The following is a 20,251-nucleotide window of genomic DNA, read 5'->3' as shown; positions in this document are numbered from 1 at the left end:
AGTTCAAGACCAGGCTAGTTTACAGAGTGAGTTCCAGGACAGGCACCAAAGCTACATGGAGAAACCCTGTCTTGAAAAACAAAAACAAACAAACAAAAAAAAAGTAAAATAATCTGTATTTACATTTTAATCCCAACACTTAGGAGGCAGAGGCAGGTGGATCTCTATGAGTTGGGGACTAGCCTGGTCTACATAGTGAAACCTTGTCTCAAAAAAAAAAAAAAGAAAGAAAGAAAACCATAAATAAACAAATGAAACATAACTGCACCTTATCTCAGTGTTATTAATGGTTGAATAATACCCATTTAAATAGTACCCTCTGGGAAGTTAGGAGTGCGTACTGCAGAGGACCCGAGTTCAGTTCCCAGCACCCACATCAGGCAGTTCACAACCACTATAACCCAGGCTCCAGCTTTGAGGGGACCTGATGCTTCTGGCCACCACAGGTACCTGCATTCATGTACCCAGGCACATATACCTAATTTAAAAGTAATAAAAATATTTTTAAAAATTACTTTGTTTTAGGTTATTTCCAAGTTTTTTTTTTTTTCACAGTTGGAAATAATATTCTAACTGGGCAGTGGTGGCACACACCTTTAATCCTAGCACTGGGCAGGTAGAGCCAGGTGGATCTCTGTGAGCTCCAGGGCAGTCTGGTCTATTGAGGACAGCCAGGGTACACAGAGAAACCCTGTCTCAAAACAGATAGATAGATAGATAGATAGATAGATAGATAGATAGATAGATAGATAGATAGATAGATAGATAGGTGATAGGTAGGTAGGTAGGTAGATAGATAGATAGATAGATAGATAGATAGATAGATAGATAGATAGATAGATACATGGATGGATGAATGGATGGATGGATGGAGGGATGGATGGATGGACAGACAGACAGATAGATAATTACCTAACTAGAGAAATCACTGCCCCATATTTTTATTAGGTTGATTTACATCATGTGACTAAATACTTGGGTTTTGATTCAAATAGACCTGAGTTTGAATCCCATCTCTGTCACACTACGGTCTCTGTCACCTTGAGTAAGTGATTTTCTCTAAAAGCCTTGAAGTCTTTGTTTTTTTGTGTTTGAAGTAATGTCTGTTTAGAGCATGCTAGTGCGTAACCAACATCCCAGCACTCAGCAGACTGAGACGGTAGGATCGCCACGGAGAGGCAGTGTGAGGATGAAACGAGGGAGTCATTGATTTAAAGTAACATGGCACTTCTTGGACAGAACATGTACTTAATACATATAGTGGCTGAGTTTACTTATTATACAGGTTTTTCCTTTTTACTTTAGGATAAATCTTCGGGATTTGAATTGCCAATATTTATTAGTATTTTCATTATAAATTTTTATTTTTTCAGATTATAATAAAATTACACCATTTCCCCCTTCTCTTTCTTCCCTTCAGCCTCTCCCATGAACCCGCTTGTCCTCTCTCAAATTCAAGGCTTTTTTTTCTTTAATTGTTGTTGTTGGTGTGTGTGTGTGTGTGTGTGTGTGTGTGTGTGTGTATTCCTCAATATATAAACACAACCTGCTCAGTGCATATAATATTATTTGTATGTATGTTTTCAGGGCTGACCAGTTGGTTGGTACTGGATAACCAGTTGGTGTGCTCTTCCGGGAAAGACTATTAAACTCAGCATTCCTTGGTTGCCTGAGGTCCTTCTTGGGCTGAGGCCCTGTGGGCTTTTCTCTTTCCACCTTAGCATGTTTATTGGTGTCCTCCCTCTTCATGTCATGTTTAGACAGCCATGTTGGTGAGACTTGATGGGTTTAGCTTCTCTGACATTTCTAGGAGACATATTCTCATAGCAAAAAGAAAAAGAAATCTTAATATTTGTAAAGATTTTTACATATATTGCTTTCAAACCTTTTATATAAAGATAATACTGATTTTACATGGTCCATTCCTTCAGAAAGTTATGCTAATTCATACTTGAAAAAATGTGAAAAGGATGAGTTTCTTTGGATTTTTGCCCCAGCTTAATGTTATTAAATTTTTATTCTCTAATTTGTTGGGTTTTAATTTAAATTAAATGTTAGTTATTTAATTCTTTCTTGAGCTACATTTTAATACCTCTGGTAGAGTATCTGTTTAGCACATGCCAGGCCTGGTACTCCATCTCTAGCGTGTGTGTGTGTGTGTGTGTGTGTGTGTGTGTGTGTGTGTGTGTCCAAATATTCTATAGTTATCATAGTTTATAAGTTCCAAGATAACACAATATGTTCATTTTGTCAAATAGGAGTGGTCTAAATTAGTTCACTCAATATCTTTATTATCATTTTATTACTTGGATATAACAGATAGTAACAGATACTTTTTATGAAGAGGGCCATAATTATATTATTGCATTTTCCCAAAAATGATGGTATGAAAATAGTTTATTCTCAGTTCATTTAAAATTTGCCATGTTTCTGTTACTTTCTCCAATAAATCCTTTCTGCGTGGATAAACTCAACACTGTCAAAGTACTTATGAAGCATTATCCTCTCACTCTGGGTGGGGAGGAGAAGTGCCATATGCTCCACCAAGATATTTGAAATATTTGCAGATATTTCTTTTTTCTCCTATTTTGTGTTTGCTTCCCAAACTTCATTCTGTTCTAAAATTTTAATTCTTTTATCCATTTTTACATCTATACTGTAAAAAAATATATATATATTGCTGGCTGTTAATGACATTAAATAAGGGAACAGTGCAATAGAATTTGATTTTAACTAATTACCTAATCATGATGCTTCTGAGTACACATTTAGTATGGAGATAAAATAGACAAGCCAGATATTACTAAAATTTTTAGACAAAATTAAATAAAAAACATTGGCAATTTATGGAACTTCTATTAGCATGATTATTCTTATTTTCAAAGGTTTGAAAATTAGCGGAAGAAATTTTCCTTCCCACCAGCTTTTGGAGAAAGAAATAATCTTCTGTGAATATCCTACTGTAAATCCACAGCAAACTGTAGTCTGCACAGACAGTCATGGCGCCTAATCCCCCTCTTTTCATGCTTTAGTCCGTACAAAGAGCAGAGCTGGAAACTGGATCTTCTGACAGCAGTTACTAAGCAACAGAATTTGGATGTTTTGGGTTGACATCCTAACGTCTCATGGAGCTGATGCGGTGAAGTTTGAGCATGTATGAGTTGAGCAGTGTGGTGCTCCAGTCCTGGTGGACGTCCCTGGGCTTTTGGACGAACACACTGCCTTTGGCTGGGCACGTAAAGGAGGAGCAGAGCTTTGAGACCTCGTGGCTTTTAGACTGAAGCACGCCCTCTCTGTGGAGCATGATAGTGAAAAATGTGAGACTTTTTCTTGAAAAGCAGGGAGAACAAATAAGGGATTTTAAGGTCAATCCAAGAAGCTTTAGTGCTTTGCCAAAACTCGAGGTCCACCTTCCTGCGCAGCCTGTTTGCTTGGTCTGCTCCCAAATTATTTTTAGAGACCAGAGATTATTACTGATAGTGCCAGCTGAAGTTTGCTCATTTACGTTTTTATATGCTACCAAATATCATTAGCATATGCTTCCCACTAATTGCTGACAGATTTACTGCATTAGGGATTTTCTAAGCCATGAGCTTCCTCCTGTCATTAGATTTCTGCTAACTAGGCTGAGGTACTTCACGCCAACTACTCCAAAATTGAAGTGAACCTTCCAGTCACCGAAAGAGAGAGCTTAGCTTTACTTAGTGAAGAGCACTAAAGAGGTTATAGAAAATGAAGGCTAGAAGCTCCTTAGAGCACACTTTGCTGTGGCTTGTGACTCTGAAAGACTGGGATTAACATGGAGCTAATAACGCTGGCATCCTCCCTGGAGCGTTCATGTCAGACCAGAGAAGCAGCTGCTGCCCCGCCCCCTCACAGGTGGCTCTAGCTTGTCTGAAGAGTCCAAGGCTGAGTGAGCTCTGTGCCTTGAGCACTTGCAGTGCCCTGCCCCCTCGCCGGCCTGCCCCCTAGCCGGCCTGCCCCAGTCCCTGCCCCCTAGCCAGCCTGCCCCCTAGCTGGCCTGCCCCCTAGCCAGCCTGCCCCAGTTCCTGCCACCTAGCCAGCCTGCCCAGTCCCTGCCCCCTAGCCGGCCTGCCCCAGTCCCTGCCCCCTAGCCAGCCTGCCCCAGTCCCTGCCCCCTAGCCGGCCTGCCCCAGTCCCTGCCCCCTAGCCGGCCTGCCCCAGTCCCTGCCTCAGTGCTTTGACTGCTTCTGCAGCATGCCCTGGTGGAGCCCGGGTTACCCATGGTCTGGTTGTCTCTCTGACCCTCACGTCTGTGTCCTGTCTGCCTTTACAGTGACTGGGGACAGACCCTGGGAGTCTGTTTTCTAGAGATTATCTTCATCCTTCAGAGCAAATACCATCATTTCCACACAGACCCATAGTGTTCTTCCCTCTGGTCCTTCCTTCTTCAATCCTTCCTTTTCCTCCTTCCAGCCTTCTTTAGGCTTCCCACCTGATTTCCTTAGACCCCATGCCTATCTGCTGACAGTTCATCTGCTCTACAGGACACTCCCTGATGACTCTAGAACGAGCACATTCCTTAGATTAATCTCTTTGGAGTCTGTGAGGTATAGCTCCTAGATGCAGCTTCCGCCCACCTGACTGCTCCAGGGTGGTGGCATATTTGATCCAGAGCAGGCGCCATGCGTCTGCTGTGCTGTTACTGATGGCGAGATGTGATGGCATTCTAACTGGGGCACTTTGCATGATTTTTGTTTTTCTGTATCTTTTCTTCCAATATCTCACCTCCTTTTGAATTGATTTACATAAAATTATGGTAGAACTTTCCAGCGTGGTATGTAAATATCTCATTAGATTTAGGCTGGCAGCTGATCTCCTGTGTTTGCCCGTCAAGGCTGAGTCTCATCTTAGTGAGCACTCTGCTGGGGCCCGGGCCAGGAAACAGTTCCTGATAAGACTACACATGAATCGTGGATCCAGGGGAAGAGGGAAGACCTCATGTCAGACTGGTGGCCAGATAAAGAGGGGCCTGTGTGTGTGTAGGGAGTGAACGGGGCATGTGTGCACATTCAGCTTAGAGCAGAGGAGTCAGGGGTAGCTAGTCAAGTCAGAGGGCTTTGGCACGGCCCTTGTCATGGAGAGTACATTGTTAACAGGACTAGCTGTGAGTGTTCCTCTCTGTGTAGCATTTACTACACTGGGAGCTGTTTATTTAAAAATAATAATAATAATAAAAGTACGAAATACTTTATATTAAATGAATACCATTGCTATTTTTCTTCTAAAATTCCAGGTAGCTATATAATAAACTATGAAGTCCCTAAGTTGTTCCCGCTTCATAACACAAAACCATCTATTCTTTTCTTTTGAGAGGGCCTCATGTAACCCAGGCTAGCCTCAGACTTTCATATGCAGCTGAGACAGGCCCAGATCTGGGCTTGCTGCCTCCCATGTGTTGGGATTACAAGTGGGCTCCATCACATACACACTTCACACATAAAAAATTTGCTATGTAAATTACACATTGCATTGAGAAAGGAGAAGAGCCAATTCGGGGTGTGTGTATGTGTGTGTGTGTGTTGGGGAGGTAGTGTAAACTTAAAACAGCTGGCCAGGCCCTGATACCCCAGGTTTGCGTCACTCTAATCTGTGATTTCTAGCTTGAGTGCCAGAATGATGTGCCTGCCTCAAAACCTTTATGAGAACTGTTTTGCAAAGCAAAGCACTGTTTTTAGTGACTCCCTGCATTTACACAATATGACAAAGGCTTTAATACCAATTCAGACTTCAGAAATAGCAAAGAACCACTGCTCCCAGGCCTTCCTGAGTCTTGGACTCACTAACTCAAAGCCAAAAGTAGCCATCAGGAAACTGAACAGCTCTTTGTCCCCCAAAAAGCTCCTCTTCCTTTGTTTGAGCTAGGATGGGGTGGGCTAGCTGAGCAGTCAGTCCTCCCTTTCCCGTTCAGATGTGCTCACCATCCATTCCCAGACCGATCCTCTGGCTCCTGTTTCTCCGGCATCGCCACACTCACGCTTCACTAAGTTGTTCCTCTCTGTCCGGTCTGTCCCCCATCCATCCTGTCCCCCCCCCTCCCGTCCTGTCCGTGTCCGTCCCTCCCCCCTCCCCCCCCCCCCCCCGTTCCTGCAGTAGCTGCTCTTTTCTCCATACATTCACTTCCCAGCCACTGCTTCTCACCTGAAGGTCCACAGTCTCAGACTCTTAAATCTTCTCTTGCTTTTCTTGACATCAACCTGGAAAATGTTTCTAAAATGTAAAAATGGACTTTTCAGTTCATTATTTAAAACTCTAGAGTGGATTTTTTTGTTTGTTTGTTTTGTTTTGTTTTGTTTTTCGAGTCAGGGTTTCTCTGTGTAGCTTTGCGCCTTTCCTGGATCTCACTCTGTAGACCAGGTTGGCCTCGAACTCACAGAGATCCACCTGCCTCTGCTTCCCGAGTGCTGGGATTAAAGGTGTGCGCCACCACCACCTGAATAGAGTGGATTTTTTAAAAATTACCTTTACAATAAATTTTTAGTTCACAGAAAATTTTAAGATCTTCTCGGTCAATCTAGGCAGTGGTGGTGCATCTCTTTAGTCCCAGCTCTCAGGAGGCAGATGCAAGATGATCTCTGAGTTCCAGGCCTGACTGGCCTACAGAGCGAGTTCCAGGACAGCCAGGCTACATTTTGAGACCCCGGATTTTTGTTTTGTTTTGCTTTGGGAGGAATGTTGTGTGCCCAGTGCTCCTTGTGAGCTCCTCCCTGCTGCAGTGCTCCCTGACCACTCTGCGCTCCTCCCTGCCGCAGTGCTCCCTCACCACTCTGCGCTCCTCCCTGCTGCAGTGCTCCCTCACCGCTCTGCGCTCCTCCCTGCTGCAGTGCTCCCTCACCACTCTGTGCTCCTCCCTGCCGCAGTGCTCCCTCACCGCTCTGCGCTCCTCCCTGCCGCAGTGCTCCCTTACCACTCTGCGCTCCTCCCTGCTGCAGTGCTCCCTCACCACTCTGCGCTCCTCCCTGCCGCAGTGCTCCCTCACCAGTCTGAGCTCCTCCCTGCTGCAGTGCTCCCTCACCACTCTGCGCTCCTCCCTGCTGCAGTGCTCCCTCACCGCTCTGAGCTCCTCCCTGCCGCAGTGCTCCCTCACCACTCTGAGCTCTTCCCTGCTGCAGTGCTCCCTCACCACTCTGCGCTCCTCCCTGCTGCAGTGCTCCCTCACCACTCTGCGCTCCTCCCTGCCGCAGTGCTCCCTCACCACTCTGCGCTCCTCCCTGCTGCAGTGCTCCCTCACCGCTCTGCCCACGTTATACCCTCCCGCCTGCATTTTCACTTCATCAGCCGAGCGCCAGCTGGTTCCCACAGCCTTCCTGCGTTTCCGCTCCCTGGACCCTGACATTCAGTATACTCATAATACGTTCTCCTCCTTATTTAAATTTTGGCTTAAATGCCTTTTTCTTTTTCTTTTGAATTTGGGAAACCCCCCCTTGTCCCCTACACGCCTGTGTGACTTGGGATAGCTTCAGTGGTGCAGCAGTAAGAAGCGCCCCCAAATCTCAAAGCCATAACACACTGCACTGTTTCTTACTCGGAGGACATGTGGGCACCATGGCTCCGAAGGTGACCCTTGCTCACTGTAGCTTCTCAAAGACACAAGAGAGTAGGTAATATGTAGGTGACTCCTACACTGGCTGCTCTTCTCTCAGGAAGGCATCTTCAGTCACAGGGATCTTTCTCCATTCTAACTTCCGACAGGGTGCAGTTATCTGCCTCATTACTCTCTTCAGAGTGCTCCATGAGCACTTGACACGTGATAGGAATTAAAAACATTTGGTGACTGAAGTGACTGAATGAATATGGCGCTGACATTTCTACCGTATCGGCCCTTCCTATTGTCTTCTTCCTTTACCGTTCTTCCTGGAAGTCCCATCCAGCCGCCATTTCCCCTGCCACTGTGCTGAGAGCATTTTCTTATCCTGACTTGGACAGCTCCAACTACTTACTTGATACTCTGCTTGACTATCAAACAATACACAAATTTTAATTGATTTTTTTTAAACAAACGCTCGTTACTTTTCTGGTCTGGCATTAAATTAATTGATCTGAGGATCTAGAGATGATGAAACAGTACTTGCCTTCTGGGTTTTTATGGTCTAGTTTAATATATAGGGAAATGCAGTGAATCTACAATATATACATCGTATAGAAAACGCTGGGCCAACCAAGTAGAAAGAAAAGTGGTGCAGGACAAGATGGACTTGGAGCTTGAGTTGTCTCAACTAGTGAATCTGCTAAGCAGACATCATTACTGAATACTGCCTTGTGCTGGCTGCTAAAGATGTTATGAACAGGGTGATATTTTTATACATTTCACATTCCAGTGGGGAGACAGGTAGCTAAAGAGAAAAGGCTAAGTGGGTCTGTGACACAGTGTGGAACAGTGTTGTGTGATAGACTCTTTCTGGGAAGACACAACACACAAGCACATGCACACACACACCACACACTCTCTCTCTCTGTCTCCAACCTATGAGTTTTATTGTGGTTATTTACAGGAAAAAAGTAAGAGGTTACTTACAGGAGCAACAATAACTCAAAGGCAGCTGCATCCCCAAAGGCCACTCCAGCTTGGGTGACAGCTCACCAGGCTGGGGACCTGGGGCACACTGCACAGCCTGCAGGCAGTTCTGCAGGCTGGAGAGTGCCCTTTGCAGGTGGCCCGCTGGGATGGCCTCTTCCAGGCAGCTGAGCTGGTCTTTGCTCCTTGGAGGCTGGACGTATCTCAGAGTCCTCTTTGCAGCTTGGCTTGCCTGAGAGTGATTCACAGTGGTCTTTCCTGTTCATATAATTTCAGGGAGGGAGGGGCCTAAAATCTGGTCAGTTTCAGGGACTTTCTGAGGCTGTATTGAGTGGTTCACTTCCTTTCTTTCTTTTTTTTTTTTTTAAGATTTGTTTATTTATTATGTATACAGCGTTCTGCCTGCATGTATGTCTGCAGGCCAGAAGAGGACACCAGATCTCATTATAGATGGTTGTGAGCCACCATGTGGTTGCTGGGGATTGAACTCAGGACCTCCGGAAAAGCAATCAGTGCTCTTATCCACTGAGCCATCTCTCCAGCCCCAATTTTTATGCCTTCTTTTTGTTTGTTTGTTTGTTTTTTGTTTTTGTTTTTCAAGACAGGGTCTCTCTGTGTAGCTTTGCGCCTTTCCTGGATCTCACTCTGTAGACCAGGCTGGCCTCAAACTCACAGAGATCCGCCTGTCTCTGCCTCCCGAGTGCTGGCATTAAAGGCGTACGCCGCTGCCGCCACCGCCACCACCACTGCCCAGCCCAGCTCACTTCCTTTCTTAAGAACCTTCCCGCAGAACTGAGTGTTTGAATCTGGTAGGAAACTACTACACAACAGTGATCAAGGGTAAAGGACATGAACCAAAAGGAAGCATTTCTGCTGGAGGGGCCGATCTGACTGAGTACGTGGAAGTGGAACAGGTTTGCTTTTTACGCCACAGAAGAAGCAACCAGGAGCCAGGTTAAGGTGGTGACCATGGGAAACTCCATGGCAGCCTTTCTTAACTGTTAAGGGTTCTTTAAGGACCAACTATGTGCAGGATAATTTAAGTTTAGTATGAAAAATATTAGTATTAGTTTGATTACTTTATTTCTATACTTAATTCTAAATCTCCTATGGTTCAAGGACACCAACCAGGGAATATTGTTCCACCGAAAGCATTATGTGGTGAGGCTGGGCCATTTTTGCCACTATGGTTTACCAAGGTTATGTATCAATCAGGGAGTTTAGGCTGGATGCAGAGAGTAGTTTGTATTTATGACACTGGTGGCTGCACTGAGTACCATTTACAGTGTCTAGAACAGACCTGTCACCATTCCTAAGAGGCTGGCCTGAGGGCCATGGGCACTGACCTTCGGCTTCGACATCAGCAGACTCTTCTGTCTCATTTGGAACTGCTGCTCTCTCTTTGCAGGACATAGCAGCTTGCGTTAACTTACTGACTGCATTTGACCACCCCCTTACTGTGTGGTCCTGACCAGTTATTTAACCGCTTTCAGTGTCCCGCAAGTGCTCTTTAAGTTCTAAGGTCATGTGATCTATTAATGCACTGTAGTCTGGGCAATTAGTGTGACGCTGTGCTTTGTTTAGGTGTTGGTCAAGAATTACCAACATTTACCTAGGCACCATCATGGCACACATTTTTAATCCCAGCACTCAGGAGGCAGAGACAGGTGAATCTCTGTGAGTTCAAGACCAGCCTGGTGTAGATAGTGAGACCCTGTCTCAAAACAATGGGAAAAAATTAACCAAATTTAGTCTTCTTGGACTAGTCCTTATTGTGGAGGACGGTGACGTCATGGTGGTTTTCTTTCTTCCAGATCTTTGATGATGCGTACAAATCTCAACTCAGTTGTGTGGTTGTGGACGACATTGAAAGACTGCTCGGTGAGTTGTAACTTTGGCTGTTCTACTCTGCCATGTGACAACTGAAATCTTGAAATTACAGAAGAAAAATATTTGTGTGGGAATTTGTAGGCTATGAGGCAATAGAATACCTTGTGTTACAGGGACTATAATAGTGTCTCTTATATGAAACAGTAGTTATGATGAGATGCCTCATTTTCTACAGTGTGTCCTGTCCATAATAAATGAGGAATGTAGGGTCAAAAATGTTAAAATTCTGAAAATTAAAGGTGCTCTATAGTAATTTTAAAAAATACTAATTAAGTATCTTTTGGATTGAAGTACAGTGGTTACAAAGATGAGCAAGACTTAGTCCCTGCACTCAACTCAGAAGTAAATGTCAGGAAAGTTTTGTTGCTTTTACATTTTTGTTCATTATAAGTTAAGTAAGTCTGGTGTGTATCATTATAACAGTAGATTAGGATGGGACATCAGGACATCTGATGACCTAATAAACACTGGAGGGGGGGGGGACACCCAGCACTGGCTGTTATAATGGTGCAGTATGATTTCAAGTTAACTGTTCTTCACTACGCTGTGATGTTTCAGCCTGATGCTGTGTCCTCTGCTGTTGGCTTGTTATGTTTTGATAGTGTTTATTGTAAAACAAAGCAGGAATACCCATGAGGCCTCCTTAAGTTAATAGTGTTTACCTAGTGGCCAGGACTTGGGGTGCGCCATGTTTGGGACATCTCAGTCCAGTTTATAGGATTATTTCTTTAAGAACTTTTCCCTATGTTCACAGCTCTGCGTAAACCATTTATCTGAACACAATTAAGGCATGTGGTCATAGCAACACACTGTCAGGAATTTGTTCCCTCTGAGTATATTTTCGCTTGTCTGAATAGTTATTTTTTTGTACTTTGTTCATTTATTCAAGTAATACTACTGTACTAGAATTGCAACTCTTCTAGAAGGATCTCAGAAGAAAACGATACTACCTATCTTTTATGACGAGAAGTAATGTAACTAGAGTATGCCTGTACCCCAGGTGTTCAGAAAATGGGGCGAAGCCTGCAGGGCTCCAAGCACGGGACTAGATTCCCACGCAGAGGGAGCTGGGGAAGTGGCTTTCCTGCTCAGGTTTCCTGGGTAGAGAGATCCTTATTACCTGCATTTCTGAAGGCCAGTCTGAATACTTCTCCATCCTGGTCGTTATATTATCACTTTCTTTTCATATCGTTTTCTCCTCCTGGGATCTCTACCGCTGAGCCACATCCCAGCTGTTTCTCCCAATTGTTTCTTGTGTCCTGTATGTAAAGGTACTATGATGGCTTCCAGTCATATCTTAGAAATGTCTGGTAACTACACCTAAATATTCTCTCCTTTAGGAAAAATTAGTCCCTGAAGACCAGAAAATATGTCTACATGACTCAAAGTGGATATTTAGAAGCTTTTTTTAAATGTGCAGTTAAGTTCTTATGTACTGTTTTGAGAATGTCGATTATTAAGGATGTCTTTCTCATGGCAAAGCTGCCTGCCTCTTACGACAACTGATGTTTAGTCTTGATGGAGACAGATCTGCGTGTTTGGATGTGTGCCCCAAGATCGCAATCCTGAACCCCAGCCATGTTTCTCTTTCAGATTATGTACCCATTGGCCCCCGGTTCTCTAACCTGGTGTTGCAAGCTCTTCTTGTGCTGCTGAAAAAGGCACCTCCTCAGGTAAATCAGTAATAATGACATTTCTAGACCCTCCCGTGAAGTTTATACAGTGGTGCACTCCAAATATGCAGCTCATCACAGACATAAAATTCTGTTGTTGAGGGCTCTGGAAGGGTCTGACCTAGCCTTCTGTCTTAAGGTGAACTGTTTTCTTGTCATATTTTTTTTTCCTTTTTCCTTTCTTGAAAATACTAAGATCTGACCATTTCAGTTAGTTTTAGACCTTGTTTTGTGAGTTCTCCAGCATAGTCCACATCCTTAACCCCGTCCCCTTTAGAGGGAGATGGTAATACAGATGCAGGATTAAATACGTGTTCCCGTTTGTTTCTTGGAGCGTTTCATAGTTCTCCTGAGGATTTGTGTTTGAGAATTACACGTGCATTTACTTAGCCAGCAGCTTTGTTGTTGAGTTTTAGCTCATGAGGACGACATGAAGACCTTTCTCCTGTGCCACACGCTGCTCTTTAGGAACAGAGCTGGGATCACCCTTCATTTGCTCGAATCTTTACTGATATGGCCGCTGGAGTTACTGACCCTGACCCCTTAACAAATGCCGAAGCATCCTGTGAGGATTCGTTAAGTGTGTTACATATGTCCAGGTCGCCAGGGTATGCTTGGCTGTGTCACAGGACATTTTCCAGGTTAATTCTATGTGGTAGAACATTGAAGAAATTCCTATCAAAGGGAGACACAAAGAAGGTGAGCAATTATTTGAAAACAATTAGTGCTTGTATAGGAGTCTCATATATGATTCACTATGAGGAGAAAGAAATAATAAAATTATTTTGTGATACTAATATGTAATTTAACAGTTACATACACACATGCATATTTTACACTTAAAGACTGATCTTGATTGTAGCTAGAGTTTTCCTGCCTTGCCCACAGTCAGAACAAATCTCTGTCACCTGCCAGTCCCACAGCCACTCAGACCCAACCAAGTAAACACAGAGACTTATATTGCTTACAAACTGTATGGCCGTGGCAGGCTTCTTGCTAACTGTTCTTATATCTTAAATTAATCCATTTCCATAAATCTATACCTTGCCACATGGCTTGTGGCTTACCGGCATCTTCACATGCTGCTTGTCATGGCGGTGTCTGGCAGTGACTCCCTCACTCAGCCTTCCACTTCCCAGAATTCTCCTCTCCTTGTCCTGCCTACTTCCTGCCTGGCCACTGGCCAATCAGTGTTTTATTTATACAGAATGATATCCATAGCACTTGATTTTCTAGATTTTTAGTGCTTCTTAAAATTTTTCTAAAGTCATGAAAGATACATAACATCGTCAAAATTTTACGGTCTATGGAACATGAAAGGATTTTCTTTTTTACCTACTAGGGATCAAACCCAGGGCTTCACACATACTAGGCAGGTTCTCAATAGTCTTTCTTTGATTTTGAGATGGGACTCTCACTGTGTTGCCCAGACCCCCTCAAATTCCATAGCTTGAGTGAGTCTCCTGCCTCAGCCTTTGGAAGTTTCCCCTATGCTACTAAGGCTGAAGTTAAGAGAAGTGAGTATATTTTTGGCTTCTCTTGATTCCTTCTGTTTTTTAAATAAGTAAATAGATACATATGTCTAAAGTTGCTAAAACAAAATAAATCATTTCTACGTACTCATACACACACTATTTTTTTTTAATTTTATGTGAAATTCAAATGACCAGTTAATACTTGAGTAGAACATTCATTTTCGTGTTCACCAGGGACTGTAAACCAAGACCAACACAGTGAAGTACTTTATATTTTGGATTATAGATGACTATGATCCAAAAGTCGGGTGGAAGTAAGTGCTGGTGAAGAGTCAGATACATTGGAAAGCATATAAACTGTTAGTGAAAATATGAAAATCATGTTGCCTTTGGGGAGCTTAGCAGTTCCTCAAAAGTTTCAACTGGAAGTCAGGAGATGCCTCATCAGTCCACTTCTAGAATCCACCCAAAACAAGGGAGAACACACATCTGCATAAGAGCTTTTCATGAATGTTCATAGCTGGATTTTTCATAGAAACCCAAAAGGAAAACAATGTGAATCTAAGTAGAATAAAATATAGCATAGCCATGAAGTGGAATATTATTCAGCAATGGAAATGTACTCAGAACATGCTTCAACATAAATGGACCTTGAAAATGTGCTAAGTGAGAAAAGACCATCCCAAAAGACCACATACTATGATTCCATTTCTTTTTATTTTTAGACTTATTCATTTTATTTTATATGTCTGGATGTTTTGACTGCATTATGTCTGTGCACTATGTGTGTGTGACTGATGCCCTGAGAGACCAGAAGAGGGCATCAGATATCCTGGAACTAGAGTTACAGATGGTTGTGAGCCATCATGTGGGTGCTGAGAATCAAACCCAGGTCCTCAGCAAGGACAGCCAACGCTCTAAACAGAGCCACCTCTCCAGCCCCAGTATGATTCCATTTCTATGAAGTATCCACAATTGGAGGTTCTGTAGAGATAGAAGGTCCATTATCGATGGTTTCCTGGGGCTAGGAGGGCTGGATTGTGAGAATAAGAGGTGACTGCTAATGAAGGTGGGATTTCTTTCTGGAAAGATGAAAATATTCTAAGATCAAGTGTGGTGAGAGCTGCCCATGTCTGTGAGCGGACTGGAAACTGTTGAGCCGCACACTTTAATGGACTGTGTGCTGTGCAAATTATATCTCAATAAAGTTGTCACATTTTTCTAATGTAGTTTCTCAAGGCCTGCGAATGATGAAAGAAGAATTATATAGAGGGTTAAAAGTAAAGGGCATGTCACCAGGGTACATGGAGAAATCCCAGCTTGGGAGCAATCTTACACCCAGCAATTGGATCATTAAAAAGGGCTGTGGAATGAATTTCTCTAAGAAGTAGAGATGTGTGTAAGAAGTAAGAAACCTGGTTACCGTAGTGACAGGGAATGGCAGGGAATCTCTTTTAAGGGAACACTGGCCTGTCATTAGTCAGAACTTGGTGACTCCGACCCCATCTGCCAGGTGACCTACTGTGTAAGTGAATTGTGGCAGAAGAAATTAGTAGTGAAAATTTTTCTAGTTGGCCCAAGTTTAACAGAACAAAAATATGCCCTGACTACACCACTTTGCTTTGTAAATGTATTGTACATTGTCTCAAGGAAAGGAAAAATCATTTTTAAGCTGGTCCAGTGTGGAGAATGTGGTGACTATAGGAAGAGCATCCACTTGAGCAAACCGTGGCTGCATGGATTTTTCTATTTAATATTAAAGCTAGAGGCACTGAGTCAGGTAGAGAGTGGGGGTCACAGGAAACTGTTCTTTCTGGCAAGAAAACAAAAGCCATGGGCATCTTTCTTTAGAGAGCACTGTGCATCTTACAAGACAGCAATCTCGTCAGTCACAGGAGTCTTAATTTTGCATTTGTCGTAATTCCAGCTTTCTTACAGAAATACTGTGTGTGCGTGTGTGCACATGCTCCAATGACAGAATCCCCCGGGGCCGGTGTTGTTATGTATCCAGATACTCCCTTTCCACTTCCCCTCCCCCACCCTCCCCTCTTGTAAATTGGCTTATTAAAACTGGGTCTCAAGCCCTCCTTTTTCCCTTTGTGATCGCGTTGGTCTTGGATTTTCGGTGTAGAACTAAAAATTCAAGGCAGATTTCAGTTACTAGGATAATTTTCTTTGAATTTTAAATTTTTCTAAGCAAATGCATAGATTTTTAATGAACCTGGTATTCCGTGGATTTGCTTTAAATTTATCTGGAGAGTTACTTTCATGATTGATTTATTAGCCCTTTGAAAGTATAAAAAGTGGTATCGTTAGTTCATGAAGACTGAGAAACATCATCACATTCTGTTTAGCATCTTTTTAAAACCAATTAAAAGCTTTTCTAAAATGGATTGAACAGGAGAAAATAAAACATGTTCCCTAGGTCTTTATTTCAATCAAGTTTCCCTGTGTTCTGCGGGAGAAGAGATCGAGGGGGGATAGAGAGCCTGAAAAGGGCTGTCCCAGCAGGGAGCCGAGCCGGAGAAAAGGCCTCTCTGAGAACTCAGCCGCAGCAGCTCCGAAAGCTCCCAGCCGGCTTCATCTACATGCAGAGTCACACAAGGCGTGGGGCGCTCCCCGGCACACAGAGGTTTCACATGTGCTTCCCTGCTGATTCCTGTGAAAAGCTAACAATTGGCTCGGAGGGTAAAAGACCACTGCGGTTCACCCTCCCTGAGCTGGACGTACAATTTGTCCAGTGTTAGGAAATGTCCGGCTTAGCAGTGAGAGAGAGGCTTGAAGACGCCCCTCCTTGCAGTGAGATCCTAATGCCGGCGCTTTTACTCCATGACACTGGGGCTCTTTTCAAGGTTTGCAGATTTATGGAAGTTGGGGGGTGGGGGTGTGCTTCTCCAGATCAAGAGGATGAAAGCCCAAGTCTCCATGCCAGGGAAGAGCCCCAGTAAAGCGGGAAGGACAGGTGAACCCCCTGAACCCTTAGCAACGTAGCTTTAATGTTTCCTCTTGGGTATCTAATGCCATGCTTAAAAAAATAGCTTTATCATTGGGAAGACAAGTGCTCCAAAAGGAGCTATTCAGGCCTTAAAAACAACACAATTTCCCAGTTTCCTCAACAAGTCTAAGGGCATTCAAGTCATGAACTGGCTTCTTAATTCTGGGTGTTGCTGACGTTGTTTGGAGTCCCACTGGAAGCCCCATCGGAACAGGATAGGGTAGAACAGCCTTGCAGTTCGTGGAAAACCAATCCCTCCCTTTTCAGTGCCTCCCAACCTCCCTTTATCATGGCATATAGAAAATGGTACCTGAATGTATATGTGACTAAGTAGCCAAGGACACTCAAAGCTGGCAGGGAGGGACCCATGCCCCAGGTGCCCTTTGCCTTCTCCTCAGCTGATGAGAATCAACACATTAATTCACATGTAACTCAGTTGTGCCATAGCAATAGTATACTCTTAGATGATAAACTTGAAAATTCTTAACAATATTACTGAAGCAAAGCTCATACCTAATAATTAAGAATTTAAACTGAATCTAACTGCAAGAACCCTACTGCTCTAGCGCCTAGGAATGCTCTTTGTTTTTAAAGGAAAGGAGACCAGATGTGCTGGGGCATGCTCCTAATCCTAACTCCCAGGAAGCAGGGGCAGGATTGAGTTCAAGGCCAGCCTGGGCTACATTGTGAGACCTTGTCTCAGAAAAAAAAGAAGAAAGTTAGGTGTGGTGGGGCTCACACATATAATCCTAGCCTTTAGGAGGAAGAAGCAAGAGGATCAAAAGTTCAAGGTCATCCTTAGCTATATAGACTGTTCAAGGTCAGCCTGAACTACATGTGTTCCTGTCTCAAAAAAAGATATGTGAGGGATGGTACTGTTTGGGCATAAATGGGTCAATAAAAAACTATAGCTAGGTGGGTAGTAATCTAGTTACTGCTCTTTGGGAAAGTATTCAATCAAATATTCTTTAAAAAAAGAAAACTATAGCTCTCTGGATAGGTGGGTGTGCTTCTCCATGGATTTTGTTTTAATGGCGCCTGTCTGTAGACGGCACTGTTTTTATGTGATTCCCAGAGGAGAGACATTTCAGTACAGTCTTACAGTGGCTGTGTCATTGGGAAGGTCTTGGGAATACTGGGCAACTCTTCAGGCTTTGGGTTGCTTTAGTGAATAAACAGATGATGGAAGACTCCAAGCCCTACAGGCCTAAACATGAGAATCTTTCCATCGATCTGTTTAAAATGAATGCTGGCTAATGACTGCACTGTGACTCAGTAAGATGTATAACTGCTTCAGGAGAGGGGTGTGCTCACTTTGCCAGACACATTACATTCATGTAACCACTCGACAGGGTGACTTTTGCAGTGGGCTTCCTTTAAAAAAAAAAAAATAATAATGACTGACAGGGCAGTGGCCTAACTTTTCTGTTTATTAAGTCAATGATATAATATAGCTACTGTGTTTTATAAGACTATTTTATATGCACTTTCCTTAGACTAGGTTTTCTTGGAGGGTCACATGTAAATTGAATAAAATATATAAGTGCAGAATAGTTTCAAATATATCAAAAATAGTAAAAGATATTTGATGAACCCTTTTATAAAACATTGTTACAGATATCTGCTGAGTAAAATCAGCAAATATCTCAAAGGGTTTGACTTTTTTGAATTGTTTTTGGAAGACTGCATCTATGATAGGCGTTGATAAATACCAAAATCAATTCTGGGTTGTGTGTGCACGCTCATGTGTGTGAGCGTGCGCATGTGTGTGAGCGTGCTCATGTGTGTGAGCGTGCTCATGTGTGTGAGCGTGCTCATGTGTGTGTGCACGCTCATGTGTGTGCACGCTCATGTGTGTGCACGCTCATGTGTGTGTGCACGCTCATGTGTGTGAGCGTGCGCATGGGTGTGGTGTATACACCCTTTTCCAGTAACGCAGAATATCTCAATTTTAATCAGCAGAGAAATGTTAATAAAAATTTTGCCTCCCAGCTAGAACTTGGCCTCGATCTCTTTCATCCTAGGTCAGTTACCCCAATATGACACCAGCTCTGGAGGTGGTGTGTACAGCACCCAGCATTCACTGGCACCATTTACTTCCTAGTTGTACCTTCTCTGCAGAGCTTGCTCTTTGAGATGAACTCAGTCCGAAGTCCTGAATTCAAGTCTTAGTTCAGACATTATTGCCTTAGACTGGGATCTTAGTGTCTATGTGCATTTCTTTATTTATGTAGGTGGAAAGAATTCATATTATATAGTAAAAGTCTTTATAAATGTGGCACACGCCTTTAATCCCAGCACTTAGGAGGCAGAGGCAGGCAGATCTCTGAGTTCAAGGCCAGCCTGGTGTACAGAGTGAGATCCAGGACAGCCAGGGCTACACAGAGGAAACCCTGTCTCAAAGGAAAAAAAAAAGTATGAACTACAACCATATAAGGTATAAAGCAAAGAAACCTCGTTAGGTATCCACGGGACCTTTTCAGCTGGTGAGGTTGGCACCTGAAGAGTGCAACTCTGTGTAGAGGAAATGTCACCAGAGAGTAAGCTTGGAGTTCTGGCTTCTGTCCCCTCCTGTGCAGCGCTAAGGAAGGAGATGGACTTCTCGCCTCTGTGCACGTTCAGTGAGATCTGCAGGCTACGTCCTAAGACACACGTATTTGTCTGGGTTTTAGAGATTGTTGTGATAAAAGAATGAAATAGAGACAAGAATTTCAGAGCTCAATAAGATGGGGGAGGGGGATTCTAGCCACCGAGCTCCCTGAGGATCTGGTGCTGGTTGCACTTGTTCTGACCCACCTGTTGCCTTCCCATGAAGCCCCTGGAGGCTGTGGCCTGTGTTCTTCCTCCCCACCCCCAGGACAACTGAATGACAATTTGTGTTCTTTCGTGAGTCCCTGCAGTCCCTGACCTCCCTGGGACTTGATGCCAAGCACTGTGTGCCTGACAGCTGCTGGGCAAGAGTCAGTCTTACGAAAAGACTAGGACAGTCTGTCTGAGATTCCTGGTGTTCATTGGAAAGTTAATAGAACTGGAACCCGATGGCTTAAGTCACAGTTTGTCTGTAAACCACACACTGTGACAGCCCTCCTTGTCATACCCAGTCCTTTTCACTGGGTGTTCCAGCTGCCATATACCTGGTACACACACACACACACACACACACACACACACACACACACAAGTTTGTTTTGTTCTGAAATAAGAAAGAGCTCTACATAGCTCAGGCTGGCCAGGAATTTGTAGTCCTCATGTCTCAGCCTCCCAGGTGCCTGAGGCCTATAGGTGTGTACAGCTGTCTCAGTTCTGGAGATACCATTTTAGGGGTGGATATTTTGAAAACCACAGGTCTTAAGTACACATAGAACTGTTATTGGCAATATAAATAAGAGGACAGGAAAAAAAATCAAAAGACAAATCTGAATCTAGTCATTTAGCTTCTGAGCTTCAGTTTTTCTCATTTGTGAAATGAGAATGACCTTCAGAAGTGTCTGAGTTGTAGGAAGTAAGAACCATATTAATGGTCTCTGTGTATGTGTTGTGCAGGCACACATACACACGTATGTGTGCACGAGTGTAAGCACATGTGGAGGCCAGAACACAGCTCCAGGTGTTCCCTCAGTTGCTGAAACAAGTTCTTGCTCTAGCCTGGGGCTGGCCAGTAGGCCAGGCAGGCCAGCCAGTG

General features: G+C 43.6%; 1 protein-coding gene across 2 annotated transcripts in view; it reads left to right on the top strand.

Annotated features, from left to right (window-relative positions):
* Nsf (N-ethylmaleimide sensitive factor, vesicle fusing ATPase) overlaps positions 1-20,251 on the top strand; it is a 148,260-nt gene that overhangs the window by 110,842 nt on the left and 17,167 nt on the right. For both annotated transcript variants that reach the window (XM_076543500.1, XM_076543501.1), the window contains exons 16-17: positions 10,351-10,417; positions 12,020-12,099. In XM_076543500.1, the coding sequence (XP_076399615.1) occupies positions 10,351-10,417; positions 12,020-12,099 (147 nt within the window). The remainder of the gene's footprint in view (positions 1-10,350; positions 10,418-12,019; positions 12,100-20,251) is intronic.

This window comes from Peromyscus maniculatus, chromosome 8 (genome assembly GCF_049852395.1).
Source record: "Peromyscus maniculatus bairdii isolate BWxNUB_F1_BW_parent chromosome 8, HU_Pman_BW_mat_3.1, whole genome shotgun sequence".
Lineage (NCBI taxonomy): Eukaryota > Metazoa > Chordata > Mammalia > Rodentia > Cricetidae > Peromyscus > Peromyscus maniculatus.
The sequence above is the reverse complement of the archived record's forward strand: the minus strand, read 5'-3'. Positions and strand labels throughout refer to the sequence as shown.